Genomic DNA, 15,267 nt, shown 5'->3' with positions numbered 1-15,267 from the left:
GGTATTCGACGCCATGTTTACATTACCACCGTTACATGTGCTTTACATTCCCCAGACGGTCACTATACGGACTGTAATAACCATAAATTACAATTCAGCACCCCAGGTTCCCCAGGATCCTCCGCTGACACATCACACCACCTTTGGGGTGCTACCCTCAATCGCACACCGTCCTTCCTGTAACCTTATTGTTGATCCTTGTTGTTGATCTAATTAATGTGTACGTCCCCGGTGTGTGCGATCTTCCTGACGTAAAACAAAAAGAATGCAATCAATGCTTGTTTCCATCGGCAGTTTTATTGAGTGCGGTTCAGCAAGCGGGGGCTGTGCATTCGACTCGAGGTGCAATTTGCAGGTAAGACTCGAAAAAAGATGGACTCAAATGCATTGTTCGGCTATCCACGTCCAGAACATGGCGCCTTGCACAGTTTTATGACCTGAAACACAAGAGAACGAGGAATTCAGTTTAAAGGTGTGGAGTCTTTCCGCATCGTCAAAATGCCACTCTTTTGCGCCCGACATGTCCGAGACCTTGTTCTGCGGGTGGCTAAGTGTGCGATGTTTAACTTGGATGCTCCAACTCGCCTTGTGTGTAGTGTCACAATAAATTCAAAACATGTAAGCTTGTGCAACAACACAGCAATGAACTATGGGTAAAGGATCAAAAGGAAAATCCAATCGCAGTAGAACATCCAGGTATCGTGGACCACTGGATCCACAAGCCTCGACTTCTGCAATCATTGGCAATACGATCCAATCCAGTGGAAAATTTGGAGCTGAAATTGGAACAAATTGTCCGACTCTGGGAAAATTAACGACGAGGTTTTCATCCCTGTAAGTGGATAGCTGGTCACGTGCACAGCACATCCTTATCCTCCCGACATCACGTGACATTCTGGTTCCATTTATTACGTTACACTAGCGACCACGTGGTCAAACGCAAAAAACTGAACATGGAACGCTTACATGGGCATACGTATTTGTACCCCATGCCCCCCTCTCTCCAGTTGTTCCCCCCTCTCTCCAGTTGTGCCCCCCTCTCTCCCATTGTCACCGCTCTCTCCAGTTGTTCCCCCTCTCTCCAGTTGTGCCCCCCTCTCTCCAGTTGTTCCCCCCTCTCTCCAGTTGTTCCCCCCTCTCTCCAGTTGTGCCCCCCTCTCTCCCATTGTCACCGCTCTCTCCAGTTGTTCCCCCTCTCTCCAGTTGTGCCCCCTCTCTCCAGTTGTTCCCCCCTCTCTCCAGTTGTGCCCCCCTTTCTCCAGCTGTGCCCCCTATCTCCAGTTGTGCCCCCATATCTCCAGTTGTGCCCCCCTTTCTCCAGTTGTGCCCCCCTCTCTCCAGTTGTGCCCCCCTTAAAACCCCATCCCCCTCTTTACTCCAAACTCTCTTTAATCACTCCTCCTACACTCTGCTCCCAAACATTCCATCCGATATCCCACTTTTCCTTCATTTTCTCAATATTCCCACTTCCCACACTTTCGGTACCCAATATATTGATGACCTTTGACCACTCGTGCTAAGCTACTTAAGTGGCTAATTCTTCACCGCTTTACTTCACCTGTGTGGTTTGGTATGACAGGTAAGATAGCTCAAAGGTAGTGAAATTGCCTACGAGCTGTGTTGTCTGGGTTTGATTTCTGACACAAATATGAACTGTGCAGGTGCAGGTGTTTAGCAGGTAGGGTACCACACCAATGAGTACACCGTCCTTCAGAGAGTCCCATCGCTTCTGGACGTTAAAGATCCCACGGTAGGTTTTGAAAAAGGAGCAGGCCATTGTGCAAATTTCAGACTCCTCGAACTTGCAGTGGCGTTACATGAGTGGCCCATTCTCTACCCCTTGGTCATCATGCCACCCATGAGTGGCCCATTCACCCACCCCTTAGTCATCATGCCACCCAATAGCGGCCCATTCACCCACCCCTTAGTCATCATGCTACCCAATAGCGGCCCATTCACCCACCCCTTAGTCATCATGCCACCCAATAGCGGCCCATTCACTCACCACTTCGTCATCATGCCACCCAATAGCGGCCCATTCACCCACCCCTTAGTCATCGTGCCATCCAATAGCGGCCCATTCACCCAACCCTTAGTCATCATGCCACCCAATAGCGGCCCATTCACCCAACCCTTAGTCATCATGCCACCCAATAGCGGCCCATTCACCCACCCCTTAGTCATGATACCACCCATGACCAGCCCATTCACCCACCCCTTAGTCATAATGCCACCCATGAGTGGCCCATTCACCCACCCACCCCTTAGTCACGATGCCAGCCATGAGTGGCCCTTTCTCACATCCCTTCGTCATGATGCCACCCATGATTGGCCCATTCACTCACCCCTTAGTCATGATGCCACCCATGAGTGGCTCATTCACCCACCCCTTAGTCATAATGCCACCCATGATTGGCCCATCCACCCACCCGTTAGTCATGATGCCACCCATGAGTGGCTCATTCACCCACCCCTTAGTCATAATGCCACCCATAAGTGGCCCATTCACCCACCCACCCCTTAGTCACGATGCCACCCATGAGTGGCCCTTTCTCCCATCCCTTCGTCATGATGCCACCCATAAGCGGCCCATTCACCCACCCACCCCTTAGTCATGATGCCACCAGTGGACCGGATTGGTAATTGAATCCTGGTCCGATCTGCATTTACCGATGAACCCGTTTGGGTTCAAGTCCCGTAACCGTTTGGTGGGACTTTCTCAACGCTCCACCTGCATCTTCTTTTGGACATGAAAGATTCCACGATGACTTTAACAGAGGCTTCTTGGGATGATAAACCTAAATAAAGAGGAGAGGGGGCACATTATGACGCAGGCCAAATAGTGTGTTTCCCACCGGGCCTAAGGAGGTCTTTGACCAGATTGAATCATTGAAACGTTTCCCCGTTTGTGGCCACCTTGGCATCCCTACGAGGATCCATGAGGTTCTACCGAAATATTGGATTTGAATTCGACCCAAAGTAAATAGCATTGGAATCCATTTGAATGGCCTGTTTCTGTTTATGGTTTCACATCCCATACACCACGTGTTTGTCTATCGTCTATTGATGTGCTTACAATTAGTGAAAAGGTACACTCACGTTTACCTGACCATGGTTACAATTAAATAAAGCAACGGAGCAAAAATACCATGGTTACCTGCAGGCTTACCTGCTCCATTAAGCCACCTATGAGACATCTGAATATGGTCTGTAATAACTATAACAGTTGTCATCGTAGTTGTGCGGGTATGTTGTTGTTGGTTGTATTTGCTCACTGAGGCTGGGGAGCGGTGTCGAACATCTTCTTGCGTCCTTCCATGCCGGACATTGCCGCCACGTTCTTTCTCCAGTCACCAATGTCCTGCTGTGGGCACCAAGCAACAAACAACAGCAAGGGAAGAGGATTTAGAGAGATATCACCAAAAATAAAAACAACAACAACAACAACAGCAGCAACAACAACAACAACAACAACAACAACAACAATAGCAGAAGCAGCAACAACAACAGCAACAACAACAACATCAACAACAACAACAACAGCAGAAGCCGCAGCAGCAACAGCAACAACAACAACAGCAGCAACAGCAACAACAACAACAGCAGCAGCAGCAACAACAACAGCAACAACAGCAACAACAACAACAACAACAACAACATTGAGGATGCAGTGCTCAAAACATTATGATTTCGCTTCGGTCTTGGACACCTGTTGGTACCTTCATGGTGACATTAGCGAGACAAATACAATGGTCAAGACAATAAGTGGAGTCCAACAATTTAATCTTCTGAAATGTCATGGAAGAATCATCGGGATTCGGAATCATTGGATTATGGAGGGAATAACTGGAGGTTGACTTGACGAATGAAGCCAAGATGCATCACCTGGACTTAAAGGTGTGGCACCTGATCTAACGAGGCGATTGAGAAGGAAAGCGCTGATTCCATGTTTCTCAAAAATATTCCAATTTACAGGAGACGGTTAAGTGCGTTGGCCGACGCACGGAAGCATCACAAGTGGGAGTTGAATGTCTCATGGCGGCCTTGAAGCTCGGGCAACCTTCTGTTAGGAGAGATTTGTGTACAGAGACCCATCTGCGCCATTGTAAATATTTCATGCTTCAAACACAGGAACATGCGCGGGAATTATTGGGGAGACGCATTCACGTGCGGAGACAAACACATCGGGGTAATTGGACCGTTACCGTTTACATCCTCCCAAGAGGAGCTCTCGCTACATCCGGGACAAGACCTGGGACAACCCGAACGCTACATCCGGGGACGTGCGTCCGTCACGAGACCGGGGAAGACCCGAACGGGACTGCTCATTATGCCAAGCGAGATCGAACTGCTGAGTTCACCATATTATCTGATTTAATTAGGTGTCGCAAACAAATCATTTAGTACAACAATCAACACTTTAGAAATTAAACCGGATTGTGTGTGGATAAAATCTTTATTTGTTAAACTACGAAATGCCGTGATGATTCGTTTTGAGGAAACGAGACAACCAGACCGGCACTGCTCACTGATGTGTGCAGAAATTACCTGGAATTGTACCGGCTCCTCAAATCATAGGAATTATCTGGAATTATATCAGCTCGTGAAATCATGGGAATGATTTGTAATTATACCGGCTCCTTAATTAATAGGGATTATCTGGAATTGTACCGGCTCCTTAAATCATCGGAATTATCTGGAATTATATCAGCTCGTGAAATCATGGGAATGATTTGTAATTATACCGGCTCCTTAATTAATAGGGATTATCTGGAATTGTACCGGCTCCTTAAATCATCGGAATTATCTGGAATTGTACCGGCTCCTCAAATCATAGGAATTATCTGGAATTGTACCGGCTCCTCAAATCATAGGAATTATCTGGAATTGTACCGGCTCCTCAAATCATAGGAATTATCTGGAATTGTACCGGCTCCTCAAATCATAGGAATTATCTGGAATTGTACCGGCTCCTCAAATCATAGGAATTATCTGGAATTGTACCGGCTCCTCAAATCATCGGAATTATCTGGAATTGTACCGGCTCCTCAAATCATAGGAATTATCTGGAATTGTACCGGCTCCTCAAATCATAGGAATTAACTGGAATTATATCAGCTCGTGAAATCATGGGAATGATTTGTAATTATACCGGCTCCTTAATTAATAGGGATTATCTGGAATTGTACCGGCTCCTCAAATCATCGGAATTATCTGGAATTGTACCGGCTCCTCAAATCATAGGAATTATCTGGAAAGGACTCTGTGTCCTTTCCTCCTGACAAGGTGGAAAAGTTTCTGTCAACCCTCGACTCTGATTCTGCAACTGGACCTGACGGCATCAGCCCACGGGTCCTAAAATCATGTTCTGCCGCCCTTTCACTCCCCCTCTCTGTTCTCTTCACCCTCTCTTTTGCTCAAGGTCATCTTCCATCTGCTTGGAAATCTGCCAACATCACCGCTTTGCACAAAAAAGGTGCAAAAACAGATCCCAGCAACTACAGACCAATCAGCCTTCTCCCAATTATCAGCAAAGTCATGGAATCCATCATTGCTTCAGATATGAAATCTTTCCTCTTCTCCAATGGCTTGATCTCTGATCATCAATTTGGTTTCAGACCTGGACACTCCACTCTGGACATGCTGCTTCTGCTTTCTCAACAATGGATGGAGGTCCTCAATGCCAAACAGGAAATTAGAGCAGTCTCCCTTGACATATCACGTGCCTTCGATATGGTCTGGCACCCCGCTCTGCTCACCAAACTCTCCTCTTTTGGTATCCATGGAAATCTCCACGCATGGCTGGCGGACTTCCTCTCTAGTCGTAGTCAACGTGTGGCCCTGAATGGGTTTCTCTCATCTCCTCTTCCTGTTCAGGCTGGAGTTCCCCAAGGCAGTGTTCTGGGCCCTGTGCTTTTTCTGGTCTTCATCAATGATCTCTCTGACTCTCTTGAAAATCCTCTCTATCTCTTTGCTGACGACTCTACTCTCTGTCGCTCCATTCTTCATCCCTCAGATCGGCAGTCTGCAGCCTCCTCACTCTCTGCAGACCTTGACAAAATCACAGACTGGTCAAACAATTGGAACATGTCTTTCAATCCTGACAAAACTCACACTCTTACGATGTCTCTCCGAAAAGACCGATTGGACAACCCCCCCATCCACTTTCTGAATAATCCTCTCCAAGAAGTTCTGTCACTCAAGCTTTTGGGTCTCACTATCTGCCATGATCTTTCCTGGAAAAATCACATTTCAAATCTGGCCTCCAAAGCCAGTCGCCGACTGGGCATCCTCCGTCGTGCGAAGTCCTTCCTTGGCACACCTGAGCTCCTCACCACATACAAGGCTTTCATCCGCAGCTCAATGGAATACTGCTCTCCCCTCTGGGCTGGTGCTCCTGCCTCACACCTAGCTCGCCTTCACGCTGTTGAAACCAAAGCATTCAGAATCATTGGAATCTCCCGCGATGAAGCTAACTCCAAGGGCCTCTCACTCACTCACCGCAGGCAGGTTGGTGGTCTTTCCGTCTTCTACCGACTCCTCTCTGGCCTTGCCCCCCCAGCTCTCTCTGGGCTCTGTCCCGCAAATATTCCTACAGGTCGCACAAGATCTGCCTGCAACCCTCTTTTGGTTAAACTGCCAAAATCAAGACTCTCTGCTCACCTTCACTCCTTCATTCCTCTTTTCTCCCGCCTCTGGAACAAACTCCCTCACTCTCTTCAATCCCACTCCACCCTCCAAGTCTTTAAAACAGCTGTTCACCACCATCTCTTATCTTCCCCCATCCAAAACCTTGATCTTTTCTACCCCCGCTAATTTCACCCCAATTCCACTTTTTGAAATACCAACTTTTGTCCTGGAAGTCCTTGGTGTCCTTGTGTCTTATACTTCTCCCTCCCCTCCCCCCCTTCCCACGCCTCCTCCCCCCGGGCACTCTCCCTTCCACACATCTCCCTGCTCTCGGATGTTGTGTGTGTGTGCTTCCCCTTTTCTCCCCATCTTGTCTTCCGCTCCCTCTTTTTGTGTATTTTGTTTGTCTGGTCGATTTGTTTGTGAAGTTAATGTTAGCTCTTTCACGAGCCTCGATTCAGTATACAAAAAAAAAAAAAAAAAAAAAAATTGTACCGGCTCCTCAAATCATAGGAATTATCTGGAATTATATCAGCTCATGAAATCATGGGATTGATTTGTCATTATACCGGCTCCTTAATTAATAGGGATTATCTGGAATTGTACCGGCTCCTTAAATCATCGGAATTATCTGGAATTATATCAGCTCGTGAAATCATGGGAATGATTTGTAATTATACCGGCTCCTTAATTAATAGGGATTATCTGGAATTGTACCGGCTCCTTAAATCATCGGAATTATCTGGAATTGTACCGGCTCCTCAAATCATAGGAATTATCTGGAATTGTACCGGCTCCTCAAATCATAGGAATTATCTGGAATTGTACCGGCTCCTCAAATCATAGGAATTATCTGGAATTGTACCGGCTCCTCAAATCATAGGAATTATCTGGAATTGTACCGGCTCCTCAAATCATCGGAATTATCTGGAATTGTACCGGCTCCTCAAATCATAGGAATTATCTGGAATTGTACCGGCTCCTCAAATCATAGGAATTAACTGGAATTATATCAGCTCGTGAAATCATGGGAATGATTTGTAATTATACCGGCTCCTTAATTAATAGGGATTATCTGGAATTGTACCGGCTCCTCAAATCATCGGAATTATCTGGAATTGTACCGGCTCCTCAAATCATAGGAATTATCTGGAATGATGGTACCTAATGGCAAAAGAGTGATGTTATCTAATGTTAAAGGAGTGATGTTATCTAATGACGTTCAGTCCAAAGATTGTATTTTGTATCTGAAATTGTTTTTATCTTGAAAGACAAATGTTTTAAAGGGTATTTTGGTTTAGGGTTCATCCCAAATTTATCCTGGTTTGCATTTTCACCTGTAATACCTTTCTGGTGCTGAAGCAGCTGGACAGTGAGTTAGCTTACCAATGTCACGTGACGTGACATAGATAACAGAACCTATTATTGATTATTATTGTTACAAAGTAAGTGCTAGGGTTTCTCACTTTCGGTCGCTGTGCCTCTATCAGTAGAACTGGTGAACACAGTACCTTTTGTGTGGTGGTCCGTTGTAAACCACACCATGGATACATCCTTGGCTGTAAGGTCCGCATTTTTTGATCATTTTCTCCTGCTGATGAAACCCCCTGGCAGAACCCCTTACCAATGGTTTACACTTCCACTCTTAAGGATTGTTGTCTTTGTTCTCTCTATTCTTGTCTCGTTTTTCACAATTTCACCCTCTTCACACCCCCTCCCCCGAATTCCCCCTCTTGAGCCTCTTCCCACTCCTCCACTGAACTCTCCCTCTCCAGACCACCAACTGCTCCTTTCTAGTCTTACGCCTTTCCCTCTCTATAAAGATTTTCTTTCAATTCCCCTTCCTTCGGCCTTAAGCCTCCTGTCCATCTCCCCCACCGTCAATCTATCTATACATCCTCTTAAGCATTTCCTCCCTCTTTGGCTGCCATCCACCGACACACACACACACACACACACACACACACACACACACACACACACACACACACACACACACACACATACACACACATATACACACACACACACACTTCATTCCACAAACTACTCGAAGCTACTATAAAGAGAGCAGAACACTAATCTGGACGGTAATAAACTCGAACCTGGGACTTCACTTCCTCGGATGTAAATGATTCTCTTACAGCACTCGGTGTTTATCTTTACAAACCAAGTCTTGTTCAAACAGACATTAAATGACGAGTCTTACTTATAGTAAACCAAATCGGGTGTTCGTAGAATTAGTTAAAACTAGGGCATTGCCCGTACTATATCTATATCTAAAATTATATCCCCCCCCTCTATTTACATGAAATGGTTTGGTCCAAAGCGAACGGCTTGCGAGTACGGTGACAATCCCCCCCCTCTATTTACATGAAATGGTTTGGTCCAAAGCGAACGGCTTCCGGAGTTTGGTAAAGAAATCGCCATCGCGTGCACAAACGCGCAGGAAAGCGAATGAATCGCAAATTCGTTTTTATTAGTTTTAAAACATAGTTTAACGCCAACATAGTTTGCAAACGTGAAATAAATGAATACGCTCTCAAATGTGCCATCCGAGGCAGAGTGTGTCCGCCACGTTCGGCACACGCGCTAGTTCGCTGCTCTCTGATTGGTTGAATCGTTTTTTGGACATAGCTCGGTAAGTAATTGTCCGATTAATATGAAACCTTGAAAAGGCACATCCTCGGGTCCCCAGCAATATACCTGGCAAGTTAAAAGTATATCGGACCCGTGGTTGTCGAGAAACAGCGGTCACAGACAAACAAACGTACAGAGATTACTGGAATTATAGATAGACTAGGGCATGCCCGTACTATACCTATATCTAAAATTATATCCCCCCCTCTATTTACATGAAATGGTTTGGTCCATGAAATGTTTTGGTCCATTCGCAACGCCAAAGCGAACGGCGAACGCTTTACATGAAATGGTTTGGTTCATGAAATGTTTTGGTCCATTCGCAACGCCAAAGCGAACGGCGAACGGCTTGCGAGTACAGTGACAATCCCCCCCCTCTATTTACATGAAATGGTTTTTATTAGTTTTAAAACATCGTTTAACGCCAACATAGCGCCAACATAGTTTGCCGACGGGAAATAAATGAATACGCTCTCAAATGTGCCATCCGAGGCAGAGTGTGTTCGCCACGTTCGGCACACGCGATAGCTCGCTGCTCTCTGATTGGTTGAATCGTTTTTTGGACATAGCTCGGTAAGTAATTGTCCGATTAATATGAAACCTTGAAAAGGCACATCCTCGGGTCCCCAGCAATATACCTGGCAAGTTTAAAGTATATCGGACCCGTGGTTGTCGAGAAACAGCGGTCACAGACAAACAAACGTACAGACGTACAAACGTACAGACGTACAGAGATTACTGGAATTATAGATAGATGACCTGGAAATTCGTCTTGAGAGCTGTGGCCAAAGGTGAAACGCTTTACCAACAGAGATTTGATGCGGTACACAGGTACAGGTGTAAACAGGGCAACCTGTGTAAACAGGATAACCTGTGTAAACAGGATAACCAGGATCCCAATACAGTTTAAAGGTGACACTAATGTTTGATGTTAGTTCCACAACAACACCATGTACAGTATTTAATTGGTTCGTCCTTCATCAGGCGACAAAGTAACACTTTAAACCTTCATCAAACGGACACATATAGACCCGACAGGTAGAAGGTCTCACCGTCTTGTCTTCTTTCTCTTCCTTCTTCACAGACTTGAGGTTGGCTCGGAGATCCATGGACACTTTGTGCTTGGATCCAAGGAGTGCACGCAGCATGGCGTCTGCAGACATCCGGACCCGACGCAGAGGTGGTCGCTTGAATTTACCGCGGAGATCGAAGATCTTCTGGTTAAGATCCAGGACCTGCAGCAGGTAACATATGACGTCACAATGGCGAGCTCGAGAGCACGGTCATAATGGAAGGACTCGGACATCGTTGTTTAACCACAAAGCAAATCACATATGACGTCACAATGGCGAGCTCGAGAGCACGGTCATCATGGAAGGATTTGGACATCGTTGTTCAACCACAAAGCAAATCACATATGACATCACAATGGCGAGCTCGAGAGCACGGTCATCATGGAAGGATTTGGACATCGTTGTTCAACCACAAAGCAAATCACATATGACATCACAATGGCGAGCTCGAGAGCACGGTCATCATGGAAGGACTCTGACATTGTTTAACCACAAAGCAAATCACATATGACGTCACAATGGCGAGCTCGAGAGCACGGTCATCATGGAAGGACTGGGACATTGTTTAACCGCAAAGCAAATCACATGTGACATCACAATGGTGAGCACGGTCATAATGGAAGGACTGGGATATTGTTTAACCACAAAGCAAATCACATATGACGTCACAATGGCGAGCTCGAGAGCACGGTCATCATGGAAGGACTCGGACATTATTTAACCACAAGGCAAATCACATATGCCTTCACAATGGCAAGCTGGAGAGCACGGTCATAATGGAAGGACTCGGACATTGTTGTTAACTCGGACCCGACAACCACAAAGCAAACCGCAGACACATACAAATACCGAGTTGCAGGTGCTGCAGCTATTGCAGGTGCACCTGGTGCTTCAATTGCTCACCTCCTTGGCATGTTTTCCAGCCTTCGCCTCGGTGTCATACCTTTCCTCATCGGTGACGTCAATCTTTGAGTTAAGCTCCCGGCAAAGATCCTACCATGGAGTAAGGGGCACATTGGAGAAAAAGGAGGGAAAAACAAAATTGGGGTTCATAAACATGTTCACCAGAAACGTCGAAGAACGCAGAACACACCTTTTTCCGACGAGATATTGAATGGAGGGGGCACCATCACCTGGGAGATGCAGCGCTACAGGTACCCGAGGTATTGTCGTTTTTGTTGTTGCTGTTTATTTGTGTTTGTTTATTTTATTAATCGTTTAATTTTTAATTCCGAACATAAAAACTTGAATGTTCCAGTCTGTGCGGAGTGCGGACGCTCGAGGAATTGGGATTCCGTGCGGAGCGACGCGCATCCATCCCGTGTAACCGTGGCACGGACTCGGTGCCCCCAGGAGAAACCCCCGGAGGCCAGGACTATGGTTTGTGTCGATAGTGGTGTAAATAACCCGGCGAATTGGCAAAAGCAGCCGACGGCAGGGCCACGCTTTATGCCTCCCTCTTGCGCCTTCCTGCTGCTCCTGTTATATCATGTCTCTCCCGGGCTAAACACTGCCCCGGTGAGAAAATAAACTTATTAGCATTCCTGACTCTGCTCTTCCTCTTTCTCCCTCTCTTTATTCTCAGATCCAAATGTAAAAGTTGCTCGCTAATGGCGTTCCGTCCCAACCGAAGCAGCAAAGTAACAAAGCGCGAAAAGGTGCAGCCGGTCTTGCGCATGGCAAAGGTGAACTTCGTTATCCCCACGAGTTTGAATCCCTACGAGTTTGAATCCCACGAGGTTGAATCCCCACTAGTTTGAATCCCCACGAGTTTGGATCCCACGAGTTGAATCTCCACGAGTTTGGATCTCCACGATTTTGAATCCCCAGCTGCTTGAATCACACGAGTTTAATCTCCACGAGTTTGAATCCCACGAGTTTGAATAGCACGAGGTTGACTCCCACGAGTTTGAATCCCACGAGGTTGAATCCCCACGAGTTTGAATCCCATGCGGTTGAATCCCACGAGTTTGAATCCCCACGAGTTTGGATCCCACGAGTTTGAATCCCACGAGGTTGACTCCCACGAGTTTGGATCTCCACAAGTTTGAATTCCCAGCTGCATGAATCACACGGGTTTAATCTCCACGAGTTTGAATCCCCACGGGTTTGAATCCCACGAGGTCGACTCCCACGAGTTTGAATCCCACGAGGTTGAATCCCTAGCTGCTTGAATCACACGTGTTGTATCTCCACGAGTTTAAATCCCTATGAGATTGAATCAAACGAGTTTAATCTCCACGAGTTTGAATCCCCACGAGTTTGAATCCCCACGAGTTTGAATCCCCACGAGTTTGAATCCCACGAGTTTGAATCCCCAGGAGTTTGAATCCCACGAGTTGAATCCCACGAGGTTGAATCCCCACGAGTTTGGATCCCACGAGTTGAATCTCCCCGAGTTTGGATCTCCACGAGTTTGAATCCCAAGCTGCTTGAATCACACGAGTTTAATCTCCACGAGTTTGAATCCCCACAAGTTTGAATCCCACGAGTTTGAATCCCACGAGGTTGACTCCCACGAGGTTGACTCCCACGAGTTTGGATCTCCACGAGATTGAATCCACAGCTGCTTGAATCACATGAGTTTAATCTCCATGGGTTTGAATCCCCACGAGTTTGAATCCCCACGAGTTTGGATCCCACGAGTTGAATCTCCACGAGTTTGGATCTCCACGAGATTGAATCCCCACAAATTTGAATCCCACGAGTTTGAATCCCACGAGGTTGACTCCCACGAGTTTGAATCCCAGGAGGTTGAATCCCACGAGTTTGAATCCCATGAGGTTGAATCCCACGAGTTTGAATCCCCAAGAGTTTGAATCCCATGAGTGTGAATCCCCACGAGTATGAATCCCACAAATTTTGAATCCCCACGAGTTTGAATCCCATGAGGTTGAATCCCACGAGTTTGAATCCCCAAGAGTTTGAATCCCATGAGTGTGAATCCCCACGAGTATGAATCCCACAAATTTTGAATCCCCACGAGTTTGAATCCCATGAGGTTGAATCCCATGAGTTTGATCCCCACACGGTTGAATCCCATGAGTTTGAATCCCCACGAGTTTGAATCTGATGAGTTTGAATCCCATGAGTTTGAATCCCCACGAGTTTGAATCCCACGAGATTGAATCCCACGAGGTTGAATCCCATGAGGTTGAATCCCACGAGTTTGAATCCCATGAGCTTGAATCCCCATGAGTTTGAATCCACATGAGTTTGAATCCCACGAGTTTAAATCCCACGAGTTTGATTCCCCACAAGTTGAATCCCCATGAGTTTGAATCCCCACGAGTTTGAATCCCCACGAGTTTGAATCCCCACGAGCTTGAATCCCACGAATTGAATCTCCACGAGTTTGTATCCCATGACTTTGAATCCACACGAGTCTAAATCCCACAAGTTTGAATCCCACGACTTTGAATTCCCACAAGTTTAAATCCCACGACTTTGAATCCCCAAGAGTTGTATCTCCACGAGTTTGAATCCCCATGAGTTTGAATCCCATGAGTTTGATCCCCACACGGTTGAATCCCATGAGTTAGAATCCCCACGAGTTTGAATCTGACGAGTTTGAATCCCATGAGTTTAAATCCCACGAGTTTAAATCCCCCACAAGTTTGAATCCCATGAGTTTGAATCCCATGAGATTAAATCCCCACGAGTTTAAATCCCACGATTTTGAATCCCTACGAGTTGAATCTCCACGAGTTTGAATCCCCATGAGTTTGAATGCCACGAATATAAATCCCACGAGTTTAAATCCCATTAGTTTGATTCCCCACATGTTTGAATCCCACGAGTTTGAATCCCCACGACTACCTTCCTTCTCTTGGGCAATTGTAATTATATTGCCTTTACTTATCTCCTCGACGAAGGTAGGACCCATAATTCATGATAGATGCCACACAGGTTGACTTCTGCTGGGTCAACACTCAGATCTTTCATTGTGTTTGTGGATATTAATTAAGCTGGAATCGTCCAGATCCATCAGATGGATGTAAGAGGAACGACCAAGTGGTATGTGCTTCACCTGGAGCTCTTGCAATGATAAACCGGTCAACTCTAGGTCTGGAACTCGTTCGGCGAGAGTCCTCTCCTTCTCTGTCGCACGGTCCTTTTCTTCCTGATCCAACTGCTCCTTCGCCAATGATAGAATAATCGTCTGCAGCATACAGTGATACAGAGGTCAAGGGTACACAGTGAGACGGAGGTCAAGGGTACACGGTGAGACGGAGGTCAAGGGTACACAGTGAGAGAGGTCAAGGGTACACAGTGAGACAGAGGTCAAGGGTACACAGTGATACAGAGGTCAAGGGTTCAATATGAGACAGAGGTCAAGGGTTCAATGTGAGACAGAGGTCAAGGGTTCGATGTGAGAGAGGTCAAGGGTTCAATGTGAGACAGAGGTCAAGGGTTCAATGTGAGACAGAGGTCAAGGGTTCAATGTGAGACAGAGGTCAAGGGTACACAGTGAGACGGGGGTCAAGGGTGCACAGTGAGACAGAGGTAAAGGGTACACAGTGAGACAGAGGTCAAGAGTACACAGTGAGACAAAGGTCAAGAGTACACAGTGATACAGAGGTCAAGAGTAAACAGTGAGACAGGGGTCAAGGGCACACAGATGTTTTTTTTGTTTTTTTGTTTTTTTGGATACAAGATCGAGGCTCGTGAAAGAGCTAACATTAATTACACAAAAAGTCAAAAAGACACATAAAACACAAAAATAAGGGGAGCGGGAGACAAGATGGGGAGAGAGGGGGAAGGACACAAACACAACATTTGAGAGCAGGGACATTGAGAGACCTGTGGGAGGGAGAGGGCTTGGGGGGAGGTGGGAGAGGTATAAAACACATGGACACTGCAAGGACTTCCAGGAAAGAAGTTGGAATTTCAAAAAAAGTGGATCTGGGGTGAATTAGCGGGG

General features: G+C 46.4%; 1 protein-coding gene across 8 annotated transcripts in view; it reads right to left on the bottom strand.

Annotated features, from left to right (window-relative positions):
* Nucleotides 1-277: 277 nt before the first annotated feature.
* The window catches only part of LOC137421233 (troponin I, slow skeletal muscle-like), a 98,708-nt gene continuing 83,718 nt past the window's right edge, over nt 278-15,267 (bottom strand). For 7 of the 8 annotated variants that reach the window (XM_078781135.1, XM_078781171.1, XM_078781245.1 and 4 more), the window contains 5 exons: nt 14,374-14,505; nt 11,247-11,336; nt 10,323-10,505; nt 3,276-3,364; nt 278-437 (listed from right to left, as the gene is read on the bottom strand). In XM_078781135.1, the coding sequence (XP_078637261.1) occupies nt 431-437; nt 3,276-3,364; nt 10,323-10,505; nt 11,247-11,336; nt 14,374-14,505 (501 nt within the window). In that variant the 3' untranslated portion in view covers nt 278-430. Of the gene's footprint in view, nt 438-3,275; nt 3,365-10,322; nt 10,506-11,246; nt 11,337-14,373; nt 14,515-15,267 lie in introns of those variants that run through there. The other variant, XM_068107093.2, reaches the window with a different exon arrangement.

The sequence above is a fragment of the Myxine glutinosa genome, chromosome 1 (assembly GCF_964187855.1).
Source record: "Myxine glutinosa chromosome 1, kmMyxGlut1.1, whole genome shotgun sequence".
Lineage (NCBI taxonomy): Eukaryota > Metazoa > Chordata > Myxini > Myxiniformes > Myxinidae > Myxine > Myxine glutinosa.
The sequence above is the reverse complement of the archived record's forward strand: the minus strand, read 5'-3'. Positions and strand labels throughout refer to the sequence as shown.